This window comes from Typopeltis vanoorti, chromosome 9 (assembly GCF_054136105.1).
Source record: "Typopeltis vanoorti isolate ZY-2024b chromosome 9, IOZ_Tvanoo_1.0, whole genome shotgun sequence".
NCBI classification, from domain to species: Eukaryota; Metazoa; Arthropoda; class Arachnida; order Uropygi; family Thelyphonidae; genus Typopeltis; species Typopeltis vanoorti.
The window spans coordinates 150,596-173,581 of NC_143557.1; the positions used below are offsets into that span (position 1 = coordinate 150,596).

The following is a 22,986-nucleotide window of genomic DNA, read 5'->3' on the forward strand; positions in this document are numbered from 1 at the left end:
CAATCATTTCCTACTCTGCTATTTAGATCCCCAACAAGACCAACTTTTCCTTTTTCATTGTGTCAGTTGCTTTTTCTAAAGCATTAAAAAATTCCTCCACTTCTACCTTAGTAGTACCTTCTGTGGGACCATAGGCACAAATAAGTCTCATTGTCCAGTTTTCCATTCTCATATTTGCCCACATTACTCTACTTGATACTGAATGCCATTCAAGAAGATTAGCCTCGTATTTTGTGTTGAATACTATGGCTACTCCTTCTTTTCCTTGATTTTCATTGCCTGAATATAACATTTTGTATTTATTGCTCAGAAAGATCTCACCAGTTTTGGTCTTTTTTGTTTCAGTCATCTGGTACTTATCTAATTCCTCAGCTAGCTCCATTTCTTTGCCATTCAGGCTTCTTATGTTGATAGTACCGATCTTTAACTCTGGTTATGTTGAATTCGGGTGTTTTTTCAGATTTATTCCAGTAGCTGACTTTTCGCATTTCACCCTAGTTCCCTGGTGAAAACAATTGGGGCCTTGTTTAACCAGGCGACGCCCCAGCTGGCATGAAATTTTGTCATGTCGTACCATCATTTTGGAATTTGGTTTAAGCCAATAAGAATTACAATTTGGTCAGCTAAATCCCAAATTGCCAGCCCATCCTCATTCATTCAGTATCCAGGTAGATACCCAACAGGGTGCACCACGAGAAGGTGACAATTGGACATTAGGTCAGGAAGCCCTGGTCGGTTCTCCGCATTCCTTTAAAGGCTATGTGGAGGTTAATTTTCCGATACTGTAGTCTATCATTATTTAACAAGTGTTGCACCATTGTAGTGCACTGCACAAAACTTGCCCATTTAATGTTAATTATAAAGTAATAATATACTTGTGGATATGATCATGTGAGATCCAAATGTACTTGTAAATATATTATGTTTGTAACTGATATCAGTTATTCTCAGTCCATTCGTCTTACATAACTGGAGGTGTTGCTCATAATAGTGACTTCAATTACCAACCAAAGGGTCCAGTTACTCCTACTGCTTGGAAGCAGTACCAATCCTGGCATTCAAATTCGCCTAAATAACTTATATTCACCTTCCTTAAAATCTGTTTACAAATCTTGCCTTGTAGCTAATTACGGAAGTATTCCTGTCCATCTTTTGATTCCACAACCCAACCTCTAGTCCCAGTTTTAAATTTAGGAGTTTGGGGCATTGTATTAATTGTTTTAGCCAAGAAGAGCAATAATAGTATTTCTATTAGGTAAGAGTTCTAGATACTACTGTTACACATTCACCTAAGTATAATTTTTACATATCTCTGACCCATGAAAGGCTTCTATAAACCTATAGAACATTTGTACTGGATTGTTTGATATATTCTTCTATTTTTAGAGGTTTTGCATATTTCTTTTGTAATTTTTATACATTTTAAACAGGTCGCAGACCTCTCTGGAGACTAAACATTAAACTTATATAAGCCACTTCAGGCCTCCAATAAGTGAGACAGTGGCTAACACTGTGCAATGAAATCCATGTCCCACCTGAAGACATTTGCAAATGTCCACTGGGCTACTAAATAGCTCTCAACATGCAATATAGAGCCTCTCACAATCAACTCATCTCCACCTTCCAGCGATATAGGTCGTTTCCAGAAATGAGGCTGTGGTGAACCTGACAACCATTACCACCACAAAAGTATACTTTCTCTACTTAGAGGAAATGCCAATTAGACCTGTAGGTGGTAGATGTCTTCCTTCACCCAATGAAATACCACCACTTTGCTTATTACAGACCTGAAGTTTCTGCAATTATGTTTGGTTACTAGAACAAGGATTCGGGTTTTTGTTGCCCTCTTTTCTCACATGTAGTGAAAGAGATACCCAGATACCTTCAATGATATGTCATACTGCAGGGGCCTGAACCGTACTCCATTCAGGGGTTCAACAGTAAAACAGTTCTGAGGGAGAGCTGCTGGTTAGTGCATGAAACTGAACCAGTTACTAATGAATCTGGAGGCATGCTGATCAGCTAATATCAAATCCTGTAGCCACTTACAAGGTGTGATAATTTAATTCCCGGAATGCACCTATAAAAAACCTGAATTTGGAACTATACATTAGTAGCTACTGTTGCCTTCAATGTCGTCTCCTTGTGCATTTATACACTGGTTTAGACAATGTTCCCATTTTTGGAACAGGCCTGGAACTCTTTTTCCAAAATACTCTTGAGTTCCTTTAGCACATTAAGCTGGATATAAGCAATGTCAGAAAATCTTCATCCTTTTAGGACAGTCTTTAATTTTCAAAACAGCTAGAAATCACAGGGAACTAAGTCCGGTGAATAAGCAGGATGACCTAATTCGGTAATCAATTTTTTAGCCAGAAACTCTCTCATGATGAGTGCACTATTAGCTTGGTGCATTGTCATGATTTCTTTCAAAATCTTTCACATACTCAATTCTTCAATTAAAATTACCCTGACTTTCTTGATTCATTTGCAATTCATCAGCCATTAATTGCACACTTAATCGTCTGTCAGAACATGCCAAATCTCACACTCTGTTCACATTTGCGTTTGTCATTTTTGTTTTTGACTGCCCACTTCTGGAATCATCATTCACATCTTCTTGCCCACCTTTGAATCTCTTATGGCACTCAGACACTTGTCGTTTTCAGAGCATGCACACCATATGCCACTTTCAACAACTTCACCGTTTAAGTAGCAGTTTTGCCAATTTTCACACAAAATTTGATGTTAACATGCTGCTCCAAATTTCAATCGCATATTTTTACACAAAAGTTTACATGCAGATCTCTATTGCTTTGCAATAGCCAACTAGCAAATCGCTCTGTCAGCTTTAGATTTATGCATGCATTAGTTAAAAGATGTACAAATATAATTACTCATGCGACTCCAACCCAATCACCACATGGTCAACGCTACACGGCCCTTCCAGGAATTAACTTGTCACACCTCGCATTTTGTCAGTTCGTGATTCAAGGGCAAATGGGTACGGTGGCTGCAGTGGTTTGTCAAAGCCAGACATGGACAGGACAGAAGGTTCCCTCTGTGTGAACAGTATGTTTTCAAGTCTGTCACCTCTTAGTGTCACTCCATTCCCTTTTTATCTCTTCCTCCATTCCCCAAAGAAATGTGATTTCGCTGAGGATCATAAAATTTATCCCATAAAAAATAATTCCAGAAATCATAAAAAACAAAAAATAAAACAGAAAACCAAGAACACATAACAAACAACAAAAATGAAACATAAAAAGCCACCAACATAAAAAGCCACCTTATGAAAAAAATTTCTAAATCCACTTTAATCCATGGCCAAACAGCAGTACGAAAATTGTGTACTACCTCCAGTCATCTAAACCAGAATTACTATTATTATTATCAGTCCCCTAACTGGCAACCTTAACAACCACTCTCCAGCTCAACTGCCCAATCTACATATTACAGTTCTTTACACCATATTTTTTTCAAAAATGGTGAGATGTTGTGAATGCAATATGTAGGAATGGGGAGTGATCAAAAATATGTGTGTGCAGGAGATAAATAGGAGAGATGAGAGAGTTTGAGTGTGTAGGAAGTGCAGCATAATTATGGATTATGGATATCATTGATGCAAGCAGTGGCAGGCAAACAACTGTAGATAGCTATAGGAGTAAGTGGAGTTGATGGTAGGGCTGAGTGCTTGTATAGTCATGGTAAGACAGCAGGCGAAAGTGGTGGCAAGTTAGTCATGGTAAGACAGCAGACATGCAAGGTAGTGAAAATGCAATTTGCATAAATTGCACTGAAAAACTAATTGAAGATACGAAAGCGGAGTTGGTAAACAAGAGACAAGAGATTAAAATTATAAAGAATGAACTGAGGAGAACTGTAGATTTGTATTGCAATATGAGGAGGAATGAGATGAAAGATTTGAAATACTGAATGATTTAAGAGTGACAATATATGAATTTGATAAGAGGTGTGGTGAGTGAAAAGTTGTACGAGGTCTGTTTTCCAGGATGTAGAAGGAGCAGCAATGTTGAAGTATTGGATAAGAGGAGTATGTTAGGAAGAGTTGGTAGTGTTAGTTGGCACAAATGGTTTGACTTGTAACAAGAAGAATGTAAGGAGGGATGTTGTGAGGCTGTTAAGGAGAGCAAAAGATGACAGTATTGTATGTAAGGTAGTCAGTGTGTTGGTCAGGTATGAGTGGAAATGGTGAGTGAAGAATATGAATGGTATGCTAGCAGAGTCATGTGAGGAGAAAGGACTTTATTTTGTGAATACATGAATCTGAAGGGCAGATAGAGATGTATAAAAAGAGATAGGGTATATTTGAATTGATCTGGTGTGAGTCAGTTGGAAAAGCTGTTGCTGCAAGAGAAAATGACTGAAGTGAATGTAAGATCTGAGGCAGCAAGGGGTGTTATGGAAGAGCAGAACAGTAAGGTAAGGGTGTGTATGATTGGAGAAGTGATTGGCACAAGAGAAGAGAATAAGAGAGAAGGGGAACTGCACGAAAAGTAGATGATGGTTTCAGAAGTAGATGTGGAGTGTACCAGTAGAGTTTAAGACAGTCCAGAATGTAGTGATAACATTCCAGTCTGGGGAGGGATCTAATGTAAGTGATGACAAACATGAATGGACAGTGGAGAATGTAGAGGAGTCATGTCCAAGAAGTGGGGTTAGGACTTGTTATAGAAACAGAATTGGGCTAGTGTGTATGTTAACAAAAGCAATAAGTATTTAAAACAAGGAGAAGGAAACTGTAGTATTCATAGAGTTCATTTGTCCAAAAATTGTTAGCATGAGTGAGATGGTTGAACAAGGATGACATGCTGACAGTAATAGAGAAAGAGGAATATGTAGCCTTTCTAAAGGCAGACAAAGCAAAGAGGGAGGATGAAAGTTATTGATGATGGTAGAGGAGTTTTTCTCAGCTAGGGTGAAGATGCAACGAGCAAATACTGAAAGTGGTTTTGAAGCAATATGGTGTGAAATGGAAGTGAATAGGATGAAACGTTTAGTAGGGTGTTGCTATATACCTGGTAATGTGGTAGGCAGTGAGAAGGAAATCTTTAGAGAAATTCATCTGGCTAACGAGAAAACGATTTCAAGTATGGTAATATAGACTGAAATGAAGAGACAGCATCAGCCAAAGAGAAGGCATTTCTTGAGTTTTTAAGTGATAACTACATTAAGTAGTATGTAACAGAGACAAAAGAGGATTGAGGATTTGAATTTCATGATTTCATTGGAAGATTTTGTTACTGTTGTAAATTAACCACCTTACCGGCCATCAAATACGGATCCTCAAAAGCTTCGTATCCATCATAAATTTCAATGTAATATCAATGGTATTACAATTTTAATATGCACTTCGCATCCATAGTAATGTGGAGGTATATATACGTCCTGGCCGGTAGCATGGTTAAGTGCCATATCTTCATCCAGATGGTAAAAGTAACGATGAAGTGATCACTTTGGTGAGGGTCAGCTATATCAGGCCTGTTGTGAGAAAGAGGAATGTGGAACTATAAGACAGGTGATTATGACAAACCCACGAGGAAGCTTAGAATGATATGGAATGAGGAATTGCATGGGAAGGAAATCAATGCTGCTTGGTCTCTACTCAGAAAGTATCTAGCCAAGTAATACTTGAGTGTATTCCAAAGGTCAGGAAATTAAATAAAGTAGGTGTAAAGTGGATGAATGAAGAGGTGAAGAAGCATGCAATCTGAAAGAAAAAAAGGAACTTCAGATGTGTCACCAGATGACTGCATATAATCAGTTACATGAGAAGTACAAAGATCAAGTAAAAAAGGTGACTCAGTAAGGGTAGCAAAAGTGGTATGAGTAGCAGTCAGCAAATGACAGCAAAAGAAATCCTAAGAAGTTTTATTAAAATGTGGCCAGTAGAAGGAAGAATGATTATGGGAGGATGATAATGGGAGAACGATAATCACCGAGGATATATTGAGGTGTTAAGTGAGCAGTTCATTAAAATATTCCATCTTTGTGATTGTATAACATAATGTAGAACTTGAGAACAGTAGGAATGGGGAGGAACCACTGATAGTGAGTGAACAGGAGGTAGAGTATGAGGAACTGAGTCAACTTGATGTCAAGGCCAGGGGATGTCCTGGGATATTACTGGGTGTCTTGAGGGAATGTTCCACGGAGTTAACAACAGCTTTAATGTACATTTTTAACACGAGTCTTAGATTAGCCTAGGTTCCTAAGGACTGGAAATAAGGCAAAATTGTTCTGCTTCATAAAAGGGGTGGTAAAACTAAAGATTCCAATTATAAGTTTATCTGCTTGTGTGTTGTGGTAAGAGTGTTGGAGAAGCTAATGAGGACAAGGGTTCGAAACTGGGTGGACAGCAGTAGAATTATCTTTAATGAACAGCACAGATTTGCTAAAGAAAGAATGTGTTTTAGCAATCTGCTTATTTATTATAACAAGGTGATGAATACATTGGACAAGGGTGGTGCATAAAGGGTAGCATTTTAGATTTTGCAAAGGTTTTCAATAGACTGCCAAATGGCAAACTAGTAGTTAAATTTGAACAAATGGGGTTGGATAGTACATCATTGCATTCGACTGGACATTGGCTGTCTAATATGTATTAGCAGGCTCCATATGGGGAGTGATACCCCGGAAAAGGAAAGTCATAGTGGCATGCTCCAGAGATCTGTGTTGGGGCAATTGTTGTTTAATTTGAATGTAAATGACATTGGAAAGGGCTTAAATGGCGATATAGTTGTTTGCAGATGTTGCAAAGCTGGGGAAAGTAAAGTAGATGTTGTAGCTTTGTAAGTGGACCTAAATAGATTGGCTGAATGGTCCGGTGTGTTAAGATGTCAGTTTAATGTTGCAAAGTGTTTTAAAAAGGTTTTAGAAAGCAAAAATTGGATGTAGAGTACAGGATTGGAGGGGATATTTTAGAGCAAGTGGAAGATATAAGAGATTTGGGGATTAATGTGGATATGGACTTGAAATTTTGTGGACACTTTGCTAAACTTGTGAGAACAACACAGCAGATTATGTAAATGATGCAGAGAACACTGATATGTAGAAGTAAGGATGCTTTGATTCCATTTTACAAGTCTTATATCAGACCACACATGGATTACTGTGCATAAATTTGTCAGAGACAATTGACTGGGTTGGTTTCTTGTCTCTGGAATGTGGAATATGAGAATGGTAAGAATGCAAGTTACAGAACCTAGTGGTTTGGAATACATTGCTCTCGAGTGCAGTGAATGCATTTAAGTTGCGGCATGATGAGCTGTTCATGTAAGAGTAGGGTTGCACGTGAGTTCCTTGACTCCTTGGAGGTCTGTTGATGAATAAATAGAGCACTTGTGCATTCATCAGAACTGATATACTATGCCAGAGGTTGCAAAATTCAATATCTTGCCTGTTTGTTCTGGTTTGGCTCAACATGTCTCACCAAATCAACCCATCTTTTTCATATGCTCTATCATTCTTCAAACTCCATTAACCTCTCTGACTTCTTCAACTCTCTCTCTAAAGGTCAACTTCCTACAACTGAAATACCCTAATAGAGACATTATCTTTTTTGTGGGCTTCAATATCCAAAACTCAAATTGGTTTCCATTTTCCAGTTTCAGGAAATTCAGGTAGGGATGCTGAGGTGTGTGTCATTAGCAACAACCAATCATAAATAATCAATCTTGTTACTGGAATACCACCCAATCTCCTCAAATTTGCTACACTTCATCTTTTCATGACTTCTGTGCTTTCACTTCATCCTAATACTGCTTCAGTTTTTCTCTGATCTGAACACTTGCTCAGATTGAATAACAGAAATCTACCTCACAGGAATGAAGGCATTCATCACTTATTCATCCCAAATTCACATCCACTGTCCAAGCCTTGGGTCTCGAAAATTCTGCTAACAGTAAAAGAAAAACTTCTGTATACCATGAATGGCTAAAGTCAAAAATTTCAGCTGCTCATTCTGCCTATAATACAGCTCACAACAGCTGTAAAGAATCGTCACCAAATCCAAATCAGACGTTTAGAGGCAGAAAAGCAGCAAACTTTCTTCCTGTGCATATGCTAGTTACTGGTGGTTCCCCTGCCAAGATGGGGTGCAACTTCTGCCTAACCAAGTTTGCACCACTCTCAAATTTGGATGGTACTGGCATCACTCCTCTCTTCCAATTGCTGCACTGATGATCTGGGATCATCAGTGCAGCAAACCTCGTGCCATTCCACCAACTGCTCTCTTCATTGTCACCTCATCTTCCTCCAGAAAGAAATTTGAAGAATCCTTAATAACCTGAACACAAATCAGGCATCTGCTACTCATGGTATCTCACCCATTGTGTTAAAAACTTGTGCTCCAGAACTAACACAGTTATGTATCACCTATTTAATCTATCCTATTTAACTGGAATCTGGAAACATGGAAACAGGCCCACATCCCGAAAAGGTGATAAAAATCTACCAATGGACTCCCATCCAATTGTTCTCCCTTCTGTTCTCTAAAATGATGGATATCTTCAACAACCAACATTTGAACCACTTAGAGATCAACCAACTAATCAGCAGTACAGATCCATTACTCATGATCTGTAGTCAATCTAGATTTCATTAACCACCTTTCTAAAGCATGAAAAATTCTGAGAAGCTCATATGGCTGTCTTTCACATTTCAAAGGATTTGACTGGGTGTGGCATACTTAGAAAACTACAATCCTATGGTCTGCCTTCCACACCTGTAACTGAATTGCCAACTTTCTCACTGATTGTTCACTGTGGGTCATGGTGGTTGGTTTCCTCTCCTCAGATTTCCTCAGCAATGCAGGAGTACCTCAGGTGTTTGTTTTACATCCACTCTCTTCCTCTTATATATAAATAACCTACTCTCACAGATTTAAAATCCTATCCATATCTTTGCCATTGACAATAAACTCCATTCCTTCTTTTCATTTGACAAACCTACTGATGAAGTATTAGAATCCTACTGCTCAAGTATTAGAAAGATACACCATGAACCATGGTCTCAACTCTGATTTCCTATTTATATCCCAATTGGGCAAAGACAACCTTATAGACTTCAATGCCATAAAAAGTCAGTCCTGTCTGATCTCTCACAAGAAAGGACTCATATCCCTTCCCCATACCTTCAACAATACCCTCATATCTAAAAACAACCACAGTTCTCTTCTTGGAGTGACCTATACCTTCAACCTTTATAAGTACAAACACATTTCAACTATAGCTTTTGCAGCTGTAAAAACTCACTTTGTGCACAAAACACTACACACATTCACAGCTGTTAGCTCTGTACACATTCCAAATTTCCTGGAATACTGTTCCCATATTTGGGTGGTGCCAAAATCCTCTCAAAGATTGCTCAATTCAATCCAGATACTTTCATTGACATTGCTCTGCTAAAGTGACTACTATTATACCTCCACTTTCCTCCAAAATCATTAGAACAAATGCCACTGCTAACACCCTTTTATAGTTCATAGTGAAACTCAGTAAACCAACTTCATTGTCTCTTCTATCATTCTATCTACTTCTGTTCTTTGGAATTCTGCTTTCCCTAAAGAATACAACATTCAGCCTTTCAAACAAATTGTGAACAGATTCCTTATCCTCTTCCCCATACAGTGCTATTCTGCTGTAGGTCTTGTTTCATGTGTGGGTCACCCAAAATAATAACTTCCATGCACACAGTGGGATTCAAACCTGCAGCCTGTTGGTTGGAGAGCAGATTAGTTAACACTCCGCCAATCAGGGTATCGGTGTGTACTATCCTTCTGAACATGACTTGCTCATATATATGTCTTATTTGTTGTAGACAAGAATCTCCAACATGACCCGCTGAAATTCCTCAGTGAGGATATGAATCCAAAAGTCTTGGTTCAATCTCCTTATGTTCTGGATCCCTTGGAAAGAAAATTCATTAGCTCGTAAGAATGTTTTGTTTCCAAACAACATGAAATCCGCTAATTACAAAGCTGATTTTGTAATTTACCTTCGAACTCATTTCATTTAATGCAGCATAAACTAATCGTTTTTGTTTTGGTGATGTCTTAGCATAAATATATCACATACACAGCCTCTTCACTTAAAAACTTCATACTTTTGATATTCAATAAAATAATCTCTCTTCTGCTCAATATCTAAAAGTATATAAATCTCAATTCCACCCAACTTTTAATACTGTTCTCACATCTATGGAAGGTAATCCTAAATCATCAGCAGAATGCTACATTGTATCCAGAAGAGATCTATACTGCTACACCTCTGGTGAGAAAAAATCGAAACAAAAAACCTTACTACACCAAAGGTCACCAGACCTTTGGTGTAGTAAGGTTTTTTTTCAACAGAGTATGGTTTTTTTTTCACCAGAGGTCAGGCCACTAGTTTTAATGAATGACCAAATTACAGTGACTTTAGCATACCTGTAATGTAGCTTTTTTCCTTGTATAAATGTGTATACTCCAGTTGATGACTTTGATATGAAGGTTGAAATGTCGAGTGATTATTTTGGTTAATATTAAACTGAAGTTTTACTATAACACAGTAATTGTTTCCATAGTTTTTAATAATGATTGGTGATTGCTGTGTAAACATCAAGGAAATCGTTATGTTGTCACTCACAAAAGTTCTTTCGATATGTAGCCAGCAAAAGAAAGAATGATTATGGAAGGATCACATCGATTCGAGAAAATGGTATAAAGACAGCTGTTGCAGAATGTGTTGTGGAGATACTTAATGAGCAGTTCCTAAAGATTTTTTAATCTTGTGAATGTGACTTCATGGAGAGATTAAGAGCAGTTGATGATGGGGAGGAGAGACTGACTGTAAGTGAGCAAGAGGTGTTTGGGGAGTTGAGTAAACTAGATGTAAATAAGGATGTGGGACTTGATAATATATCAATGTGTATTCTGAAGGAATGTGCCAGGAAGTTGACACCTGCCTTGACATATTTTTTAATACGAGTCTTGCACTTGTTCAAGTTCCTAAGGAGTGGAAGGAGTGGAAGATTGTGCCACTTCATAAAGGAGGTGATCGAATTCAAGCATCAAACTACAGGCCTATCTGCATGTCACGTATTGTGGTTAAGTTGTTGGATAAGCTTGTGAGAACTAGGATCCAGAGTTGGATACAACAGTGGTATAATCTTTGATTGACAGCATGGATTTGCTAAAAGGGACGTCATGTTTTAGTAATCTACTTACTTATTACGATAAAGTGACTGCTTCCTTCGACAGAGGAGAAGGATACACAGTAACATACTTAGATTTTGCAAAAGCTTTTGACAGAGTACCTCATGATAAATTAACAGTCAAACAGGGGGGTTGAATATTAGATTAGTGCATTGGATTGGAGACTGATTATCTGATAGGTATCAACAAGTTGTGTATGTGGGTGCAATATCCAGGAACAGGAAAGTCACTAGCAAAGTGCCTCAGGGGTCTGTTTTAGGACCATTACTATTTAACATAATATATTAATGATATTGGCAAAGATTTGGATGGGGATATTCAGTTGTTTGCAGATGATGAAAAGTTGGGAGGAATCATGAAGTGTTGTGGCCTTACAGGAAGACTTGAATAGATTGAGTGATTGGGCACGGAAATGGGGATGTCAGTTCAATGTTGCAAAATGTAAAGTTTTAAACATTTGGAAAACATAGATGGGATGCGGAATTTATGCTTCGTGGAATATATTGTTGGAGGTAAAGGAAATGAGAGATCTGGGGATGATAGTGGATAAGGATCTAAAATTTAGGGGACACATCACCAAAATTGTGAAGACAACACAAAGTCTTCTGGGAATGATGCGGAGGACACTGACGTTTAGAAGTAAAGAGATTCTTGTTACGTTGTATAAGGCTTTGATTAGGCCACATATGGACTATTCTGCCCAGATTTGGTCACTGGGATTTCAGAAGGATGAAGAGATGTTGGAAAGGGTCCAAGGCAACTGACTAAGGCAGTTTCTGACCTCTGGAATGTTGAGTATGAGGAAAGATTGAGAAGATGTAATTTGCAGAGTCTGGTGGACAGGAGAAAGAGAGGAGATATGATAGAGACCTAAAAGTTGATAAGGGGTTGTTATAAGATAAAAGGTGGAGAAGTTCTACAGAGAATAGTGGGAGATCAGGGGAGAACCAGAGGTCATCCCTGGAAACTGTATAAAGAGGGTGTGGGTAGAGGAGTGAGAGGCTGATTTTTCGTGCAGAGTTGTGAATAACTGGAATACCTTGCCTGATAGTGTGGTGTCTGCAAAGTGTTTGAGTATGTTTATAACATGGTATGATGAGCTGTGTGTGTGTGATAAAAGGACCTCCCAGATGGGTCTTTGACTCCATGAGGTCTTGGGGTAATAATAATAATAATAATATACTTGGATTTCGCAAAGGCTTTTGATAGAATACCTCATGATAGGTCAACAGTCAAACTAGAGCAGATGGGGTTGCATATTAGATTGGTGCATTGGATTGGAGACTGGCTAACTGATAGGTATCAACAAGTTGTGCATGGGGGAGCGATATCCAGGAAAAGGAAAGTCACTAGTGGAGTACCTCAGGGGTCTGTTTTAGATCCATTACTGTTTAACTTGTATATTAATGATATAGGTGAAGATTTGGATGGAGATATTCAGTTGTTTGCAGATGATGATGCAAAGTTGGGACGAACCATGAAGTGTAGTGAAGATGTTGTGGCCTTACAGGAAGACTTGAATAGATTGAGTGATTGGACACGGAAATGTGGATGTGAGTTCAATGACTCATTGCGACACAAGATGCAAAATGTCAGGTTTTAAATATTGGAAAACAAAGACGGGATGCAGAATTTATGTTTGGTGAGAATATATTCTTGGAGGTAGAGGAAATAACAGATCTGTGGTTGATAGTGGATAAGGATCTAAAATTTAGGGGACACATCGCCAAAATTGTGAAGACAACACAAAGGCTTCTGGGAATGATGCAGAGGACCCTGACGTGTAGAAGTAGGGAGATTCTTGTTCCATTGTATAAGGCTTTAATTAGGCCAGACATGGACTATTGTGCCCAGATTTTATCACCAGGTTTTCAGAAGGATGAAGAGATTTTGGAAAGGGTCCAAAGGTAACTGACTAAGGTAGTTTCTTACCTCTGGAATGTCAAGTATGAGGAAAGATTGAGAAGATGTCATTTGCAGAGTCTGATGGGCAGAAGGAAGAGGGGAGATATGATAGAGACCTACAAGTTGGTAAGGGGTTGTTATAGGATCAATACCTGAGAAGTTTTACAGAGAATAGTGGGAGATCAGGGGAGAACCAGAGGTCATTCCTGGAAACTATGTAAACAGGGTGTGAGTAGGGGAGTGAGAGGCAGGTTTTTTTCGTGCAGAGTTGTAAATGATTGGAATGCCTTCCCTGAGAATGTGGTGTCTGCAAAGAGTTTGAATGTGTTGAAAACACGGTATGATGAACTGTGTGTGTGATAACAGGACCTCCCAGATGAGCCTTTGACTCCATGAGGTCTTCGGGTGGAAATAATAATAAAGTAATAATAATAATCACATTATACATGTCCACAGGGAGATGTGCTTTGCATTATGGGAGATACTAAGAGAAGTATTAATGAGAACTTGGTCCACCTTTGCTGCAAGTTGCCTCAGCAGGACTGCCGTGTTTAACTTAGCATTAAGCCTTGAAGATGATCCACATGAAGGATGTCCAAAAAGTGTAACAACACTTGAAATCATCGATCAAGTGCACGATATGGTATTGGATAACTTTCAAGTCAAAGTGCGTGAAATTGCTGAGGCTATAGGCATTTGAAAAGAATGGGGAGTGAGTTGGAAGAGCAGGAGAGTAAGACAGGAGAGATTCAATAAGTGGAAATGAATGGGGAAGTGAGTGGTATGAGTATAGAAAATGAGAGAATGGGTGTGCAAGAGGAGCAGGGAAATAGGGAGGCTCAGGGTGGACAGGAGTACACAGCATGAGAAAGGTGGATGCTCCAAGAGGAGGTGAGAGCATGTGTAGGCAGGAAAGTAATGGGATGATCAGGGATCAAAAGGAAACAGATGGAATTGCAAAGGGTTCTAAAATGAAGAAGCAGAAAGGGAAATGGCCCCAGTCCGGCATGGAGAGATCACATCGAGTGAGTGGTATCAGTGGAACTAGCTGTAGATCCAGAAATGAGTTGTTGTGTTTGTATACCAATGCTAGAAGTATAAGAAACAAGGCAGAAGAAATGGTTGCACTAATTGTGTCTGTGCACCCAGAGATTGTCGGAATAAGTGAGAAATGGTTAGATGAGGATGACATCCTGACAGGAATAGAGATGGAAAGGTATGATGTGTTTCGTGAGGATAGAAGGGGTAAAAAGGGAGGGGGAGTGCTATTAATGGTAGAGAAAGAGTTATGTCCATACAAGGTAGAGATGCAAGAGGGGAAATAGGGCCAGTGGTTTTGAGGCAGTATGGTGTGAGATAGAGGCGAATAGAATCATATACTTGGTGGGATGTTGTTATAGACCTGGTAATGTGGATTGTGGTGATAGTGAAATGTATAGTCAAATAAGCCAAGCAAATAAGAAAAGGGTGATCATTATGGGTGATTTTAATTATGGCAATATAGACTGGAATGAAGAGATAGCAACTGGAAGTAAAGAAAATGAGTTTCTTGAGTTTTTGAGGGATAACTACCTTAGACAGTATGTAACAGAGGGCACACGAGGATTAAGGGTCTTGGATTTGGTCATCTCATCAGAGGATGTAATCATAAATGAGGTGTCAAATCATCCACCAATTGGTGAAAGTGACCAGGAGGTGATTACCTGGGTGGTTGCCAGCTGTGCAAAGACCCCTGTGAAAAAAGGGTATATGTGGAACTACAAGGGGGGGGGGGATAATTATGAAGAGCTCAGGAGACAGCTTGCAGGTGTAGCATGGAATGAGGAGTTAGCTGGAAAAGAGATCAATGCAGCTTGGGGGATTTTCAAAAAATATTTAGTAGATGCAATGTCTAAATATATACCATGGGTGAGAAGGTTAAATAAGGTAAGTGTGAGATGGATGAATAAAGAGATTTAGCAGGCAATACAGAGAAAAAGGGCATTGTGGAGGCAGCATAAGAGAAGTGGAAGTAACCAATTTCCTGAGGTCCACAAAGACCAGGCAAGGTGGGTGACTTGGTTGGTGAGAGTAGCTAAAGAGAGGTATGAACAGCAGTTAGCTAATGAAGCCAAAAAGAATCCTAGGGAGTTCTTTCGATATGTAGCCAGCAAAAGAAAGAATGATTATGGAAGGATGATATTGATTGGAAGAAATGGTATAAAGTCAGCTGTTGCAGAATGTGTGGTGGAGATACTTAATAAGCAGTTCATAAAGATCTTTCAATTTTGTGAATGTCACTTCATGGAGAGATTAAGAGCAGTTGATGATGGGGAGGAGAGACTGACTGTAAGTGAGCAAGAGGTGTTTGGAGAGTTGAGTAAACTAGATATAAATAAGGCTGTGGGACTTGATAATATATCACCGCGTATTCTGAAGGAATGTGCCAGAGAGTTGACACCTGCCTTGATATATTTTTTTAATATGAGTCTTGCACTTGGTCAAGTGCCTAAAGAGTGGAAGGAGGGTAAGATTGTGCTACTTCATAAAGGAGGTGATCGAACTCAAGCATCAAACTATAGGCCTATCTGTGTGTCAGGTGTTGTGATTAAGTTGTTGGAGAAGCTTGTGAGATCAAGGATCCAGAGTTGAGTTGACAAAAATGGTATAATCTTTGATGAACAGCATGGATTTGCTAAAGGGAGGTCATGTTTTAGTAATCTACTAACTTATTACAATAAAGTGACTGCTTCCTTGGACAGAGGAGAAGGATACACAGTAATATACTTGGATTTTGTAAAAGCTTTTGATAGAGTACCTCATGATAAGTTGACAGTCAAACTAGAGCAGATGGGGTTGGATATTAGATTAGTGCATTGGATTGGAGACTGGCTATCTGATAGGTATCAACAAGCTGTGTATGGGGGTGCAATATCCAGGAAAAGGAAAGTCACTAGTGGAGTGCCTCAAGGGTCTGTTTTAGGGCCATTACTATTTAACTTGTATATTAATGATATTCGCGAAGATTTGGATGGAGATATTCAGTTGTTTGCAGATGATGCAAAGTTGGGACGAACCATAAAGAGTAGTGAAGATGTTGTGGCCTTGCAAGAAGACTTGAATAAATTGAGTGATTGGGCAAGCAAATGGGGATGGGAGTTCAATGTTGCAAAATGTAAGGTTTTAAAATTTGGAAAACAAAGATGGGATGCAGAATTTATGCTTCGTGAGAATATATTGTTGGAAGTAGAGGAAATAAGAGATCTGGAGTGATAGTGGATAGGGATCTAAAATTTAGGGGACACATCGCGAAAATTGTGATGACAACACAAAGACTTCTGGGAATGATGCGGAGGTCACTGACGTGTAGAAGTAGCGAGATTCTAGTTCCATTGTATAAGGCTTTGATTAGGTCACACATGGACTATTGTGCCCAGATTTGGTAACCGGGTTTTCAGACAGATGAAGAGATGTTGGAAAGGGTCCAAAGGCGACTGACTAAGGTAGTTTCTGACCTCAGGAATGTAGAGTATGAGGAGAGATTGAGAAGATGTAATTTGCCAAGTGTGGTGGAGGGAAGGAAGATGGGAGATATAATAGAGACCTACAAGTTGGTAAGGGGTTGTTATAAGATCAATGTGGAGAAGTTCTATAGAGAATAGTGGTAGATCAGGGGAGAACCAGAGGTCATCCCTGGAAACTGTATAAAGAGGGTGTGAGTAGGGGAGTGAGAGGCAGGGTTTTTTTGTGCTGAGTTGTGAATGATTGGAATGCCTTGCCTGAGAGTGTGGTGTCTGCAAGGAGTTTGAGTGTGTTTAAGACACGGTATGATGAGATGTGTGTGTGATAAAAGGACCTTCCAGATGAGTCTTTGACTTCATGAGGACTTGTTTAATAATAATAATACCTTCATCATCTAACTTGCGTTGCCAAATTAAAACACTCCATCTCTCTTTCAGTTCTGTAATTCATGCACTCAGTACTGTCGACAGGGTGTAGCATAGAGGCAGCCTGGCTCACGGCCTGGCTTAATAAGGGCGCTTGTTCAGCCATATTGTGGTAGACACCATCACTACGCTAACAATTCCTGTTAGCGTAGCAAGTGCAGAACGAAGTTCTTCCAAGCTTAAAATTAAAAATTATTTGCGAACAGCAATGACCCAAGAAAGATTGGTTGGTCTAGTAACTATATCAATAGAGGTGGGCATAGCTTATAATTTAAATTTAGAAGAGCTTATAAACAGTTTCATTGTGTATATCCCCGTAGAGCAAACATTTAATTAATATTATTATGTAATCGTTTTGAATTAATGTTTCTCTTGTAATAAAAACAAAATAGTAATTGGAGATTTTCTTAAATTTTTGTCTTATAATCGACCAGGGGTGATATTTAAGTGTTTGCCTCAGGTCAAGATCTAATCTAGAGACGGCCCTGCATGCACTCACTGAGTCTACTTATGCAAAATATAAGTTTCTGATTTAGAACTACTATGAGATTGAGATGAGGGATTTTACCCATTTGGTTTCTGCCTGGTCTCTGATGTGAACCAACAATTCTAAACAGCTGTCAGAGTAGTCAAACCTTAATCAATGGCATTAACATAGGATGAACCAACAGGCTCCTGGCAATGACTGCCTTAAGTAGTGCAAACCAAGGCAAATTTGATGCTGGTATATATGCCTCATAAGCTTTAATATCAATCATGAAACATTTAATTAAGCTTCAAATATTTGGTTGTGAAATAATTATAGATTCATAATATCCCTCATTATATAAAATAAGTTTTTTCAACTATCATAGAAATTAGAATTTCTGATGAGCTGAAATTATTACTTACCCAGTGACTTAAATACAGTTGTCTTATCAAAGAATGCCTCTTTCTTTCCGAGAATAACTTCTCCAATTTCTGCATATACTGAAGCCTAAAGATATTTTTTTAAAAATTCAGTGCTCTTTTGTTGTAGAAAAAATAGAAAGCATGGTGATGAGAAAGAATAATATGGAGACAATATAAGTAACTTAGACAAAAAAAGACATTCAGGGAAGAACACTAGCAATATTTTATAAGTGTTGTCTATGTCTGTTGTTATTACCATCACCATCGAACAACTCAAAAACAGACGTAGAAGATTTATCCCAAACTTTACAAGACTTCTCATTAATGCATTCATGTCAGGGAGATTGGAGACTCACCACCATCACCTTGACTTTCTTGCAGGGCAAAAGAAAATGCCTCAACCTGCCACAATTTCAGGTTTGTATGCAGATGCCCAATATATTCTGACAGGTTCTTTGATTGTAACCAAATATATTTCACTGAGTAGTGAAAAAAATGTGTTTATGGACATGTAGAAGACAATAATTAAGAATGCAACATCTGGTTGATATATTTGATTGTTTGGTATATTTGATTTATTTGGTTGTTTTATATTGTTTCTTTAGAGGGCAATAAGTTGTGTAGTGTCAGAAAAAGCTCTGGAAAAATAAGTTCTATTTTGAATAATAATTGGCAGTGTTTCATAAATTTTAGGGTTTCATTATTAATTTTTGAGAATGAAGTGTGTCCAAGTGATTTTTAGAGTGAATTCTATTAGAATTATTACTCTAAATTGCCATTTCAAATACCATTCAATGCCGGTCAGGGGATCAACCACGCGAGCGTGTACTGGTGCAACTAGGCGAATGCTGCAAAAGTCAAGTAGCATTGCCGGCATAGACTTTTCAAAACTGATTCGATGTCCTGAGTGTGATATGTATGCATGGCAGAATATAAGATGTGTCTTTGTGAAAAGGGAGAGAATGAATGAAAGACGAGAGAAAGTATGGATTTGTCGTAAGTGCGATATATTGTTGGATTACGATACACAGAATGCGAAACTGACTGAAAAGATAGATAATGTACATGAAAGAAACGGAAATGAAACGAAAGATAGAGAGGCTAATGGAGTGAAGAAATGAATGAATGTAGAAGCAAAAGTTATGGGAAAAGTTGCGAAAAACGGAAATGAAGCGAAAGCAAGAGAAACTGAGGGAGTAAAAGAATTCAAAGATGTAGAAGCGAAAGTTACGGAAGAAATTGCGAAAAACGGAAGTTAAACGAAAGTTGGAGAAATTGAAGGAGTGAAAGAATACAAAGTTGTACAAGAGAAAATTAGAGATAAGGGGCTGAAGGAAAGTATGGATGAGGAAAAGGAAGTAAAGTGCAGCCGAACGAGAGGAAGCAAGATAGAGAGTGAAATTGTCGGAAAGCAAGATTTATTGAAACATATTGGGAATGAAAAAAGAAATGAATATGTTGAGTAATGTTAGGCGTCTAGTGTAAATTAATGAAAGTTTGCAAGAAAACAGAATGAAAGAATAAAGATAAAAGAAGTGACGAGTAATTCCAGGATATAAAGACTCCATAATTAGGGGACTGGTTACTGACAGATCCATAAGGTGTGCCATCCAGGTGGGAGAATGACTACGATAATTAAGGCATTGGACATGAGGAAGAAACGAACGAGAGGAATAGTTGTGATTGTAGGGATGAATGACCTAAGTGGACATAAGGGGGAGGTAAGGACAAATATCAGGAGATTATTGAGAAGAGTGAACGATAACAGTGTAGTAAGAAAGGTTGTCAGTGGGTTACACAGGTATGATATGATGATGAGTTGCGACAGAGTATCCAAAATCATGAATGGTATGTTGGTGGATCTGTGTGAGGAGAAGGGAGTAGAGTTTGTGGATGTATGGCCTGTGTTAGAGGGAAGTAATAAGTCTTTGTAATAAGTTCCCAAGAAGATGGCAACGTGACGTTTGCCGAAATATCAGAAAGTATATATTAAAGTTTATTTAATTTATATTTCTAGTGTAAGCTGTCCTTAATTATTAGTTATCATGTTAGAGGGAAGAATGAAATTATACAGATGTGATGGGTTGCATTTAAATGTCTTTGGAGTGAGTGTGCCAGAGAAAGTGTTGCTGGATGAAAGTATAGTCTGTGGAAGTACAGTGTGTGATGCGTGCCGGAGATCAGAAGGAAGAGATGAGAAAAATCAGGAGAGTGTACTGAAGAGACAGCAGTTCTTCACAGTGGAAACAGTACTGGGGTGAGAGAGAAAGAGAGAATGGGAATACAAGAGGGGAAAGCAGGGGGGGGAGCTCAGATGGACATGGAGGCATGGTATAGAGAGAGTGAATGTTGAAAGTGGCAGTGAATGTGTGTATGAAGATGGAGTATATTGCAATGTGGGTGGAGAAGTGGAGACTGAGGAGGTATGTGTGGTAAGTGGTGATAAAGGTGATTTGGCAGGTGTAGTGGGGAAATCAAAACCAACATATGGCTTGGATAGGACTGGCTATAGTCCTATCCAAGGATGAAATGGTTTCAGTGATTCAGTTTATTCGCCCCCAAATCATTGGAATAAGTGAAACACGGTTGAATGAAGTTGATATCGTAACAGGAATAGAAATGGAAGGGTACAGTATTTTTTCATGAGGATAAAAAGGGCAGGAAGGGAGGGGGAGTGCTGCTGATGATAGCAGGGGAATTAAGTCCACATAAGGTAGACATGAAAGAGGGAAATAGTGGCAATGGTTATTAGGCAGTGTGGTGTAACGTGGAGGTTGAGAGGAAGGCCTATTTAGTTGGATGTTGCTATAAGCCAGGGAATGTGGAGAGTGGTGATGAACAAATGTACAAACAACTTGGATTAGTGAACAACGGAAGGGTAATTATTATGGGTGATTTTAATTATGGTGGTATAGATTAGAATGAAGAGTTAGCATTTCGGAATAAGAAAAGTGAATTTCTCTAGTTCTTGAGAGATAACTATCTCAGGCAGCATGTTAAGAAAGGCACGTGAGGATCAAGAGTTCCAGATCTCATCATTTCATCAGAGGATGTAATTGTTAGAGGGTTTCGCATTTTCCTCCAATTGGTGAAGGTGATCATGAAGTAATCACCTGTGTTGTGGCTAGTCATATGCAGGCTTTTGTGAGGAAAGGATATATGTGGAATTATAAGGCCGGTGATTATCACAAGCTTAGGAGACAACTTCGAGCTATAACATGGAACAAGGAGTTGAGCAGTGAGGAAATAAATGTTGCATGGGAACTTACAAAGAAATACATAACAGCATCAATATACGAATGTATCCCAAATGGCAAAAGGCTGAATAAGGTTGGTGTAAAATGGATGAATGTGGAGCTTAAGCAAGAAATCTGGAAAAAGAAAGTCCTTTGGAGGAAGTACAAGATGAATAATGGTAATCATTCACATGAAAAATATAAAGAACAAGCCAGGAGAGTGACTCAGTTAGTAAGGAAAACAAAAGTAGAGTATGAGCAGAAATTGGCAAATCAGGCTAAGAAAAACCCTAGAGAGATTTTTAGATATGTGGCAAGTAGAAGGAACAATGATCATAGAAAGATAAAGTTAAGGGATGAAAGTGGTAGAATGGTAACTGCTGCAGAAAACATTGTTGAGGTATTCAGTGATCAATTTATAAGTGTGCTTCATCCTGATCAGAGTAGAATCATGAGGAACTTAAGTGTAGAGGACATAGGAGAGGATAACTTAATTGTGATTGAGCAGGAGGTATTTGAGGAAATAAATAACATTGATGTTAATAAGGCATTTGATTTGATGACATATCACCACGCATCTTAAGAAATTGTTCCAGGGAACTGGCAGTGGCATTGGCATGCTTCTTTAACAAGAGGTTTTGCAACAGCACTGGTCCCAAGGGAGTCGAAGGAGGGTAAAATTGTTCCACTGCATAAAGGCGGTGATAAGGCTGTAGCTTCAAATTATAGGACAGTCTGTATATCTGGAGTTGTGGTGAAGGTCCTGGAGAGATTTGTGCGAAGTACGATACAGAATGGGTTGATAACAGCAGTATTCTCTGTGGTTATCAGCATGGATTTGTTAAGGGTTGATCATGTGTCACTAACTTACTTATGTACTATAACAAGGTGGCAAATACCTTGCACAGAGGAGATGCAAATACAGTGGTGTACTTGGATTTTGCAAAGCCTTTTGATAGATTGCCACATGACAAGCTCTGTTATCCAACACAGAAGTCTGTTGGATAACAGACTTCTGTGTTGGATCAGTGACTGGCTGTCAGATAGGTATCAGAAAGTTGTATATGGGGTGTGCAGTATCTCGAAAGAGAAATGTCACCAGTGGTGTGCCACAGGGATCAGTTTTGAGGCCATTGTTGTTCAATTTGTATGTTAATGATATAGGGTTGGGTTTAACTAGTGATATCCAGCTGTTTGCAGATGATGCAAAACTGCAGAGAGCAATGCACAGTCAGGCTGATGTTAATGCCTTACAATAGGACTTGAAAACTGCATGAATGGGCAGGAAAGTGCAACTGTCAATTCAATGTTGCCAAGTGTAAGGTTTTGAGATTTGGTAATCAGCGATGGGATGCCAAGCATACAATTGGTGGAGAAACTTTAACAGAAATAGAGTAGATAAGAGATCTAGGTGTGTTGTGGACAAGGACCTGAAATTCAGGGGCCACACTGCACAAGTTGTGAAGACATCACATCGAATAATGGCAATGATGCAGAGAACCCTAATGGGCAGAAATAGGGAGGTTATGATTCCATTGTATAAGACCTTGATCAGGCCTCATATGGATTATTGTGCACAGATTTGGTCGTCGGTTTTTCATGGTGACGAGGATATGTTGGAATGGGTACAGAGAAGATTCACAAAGGTGGTCAGTGGTTTTTGAAATGTGGAGTATGAGGACAGGTATGAGGAATGTAAGTTGCAGAGCCTCGTGAATAGGAAGAAGAGAGGGGATATGATTGAGAAATATAAACTGGTCAGGGGTTGTTATCAGGTAGACATGGAAGAGATTTTTCATAGAATTGGAGAGGG

The 22,986-nt window shown here is 38.8% G+C and overlaps 1 protein-coding gene across 1 annotated transcript in view; it reads right to left on the reverse strand.

Annotated features, from left to right (window-relative positions):
• The window catches only part of LOC150102840 (ketimine reductase mu-crystallin), a 222,630-nt gene that overhangs the window by 33,355 nt on the left and 166,289 nt on the right, over positions 1-22,986 (reverse strand). Inside the window, exon 5 of the mRNA XM_090398047.1 lies at positions 17,938-18,022. Coding sequence (XP_090254173.1) covers positions 17,938-18,022 — 85 coding nt within the window. The remainder of the gene's footprint in view (positions 1-17,937; positions 18,023-22,986) is intronic.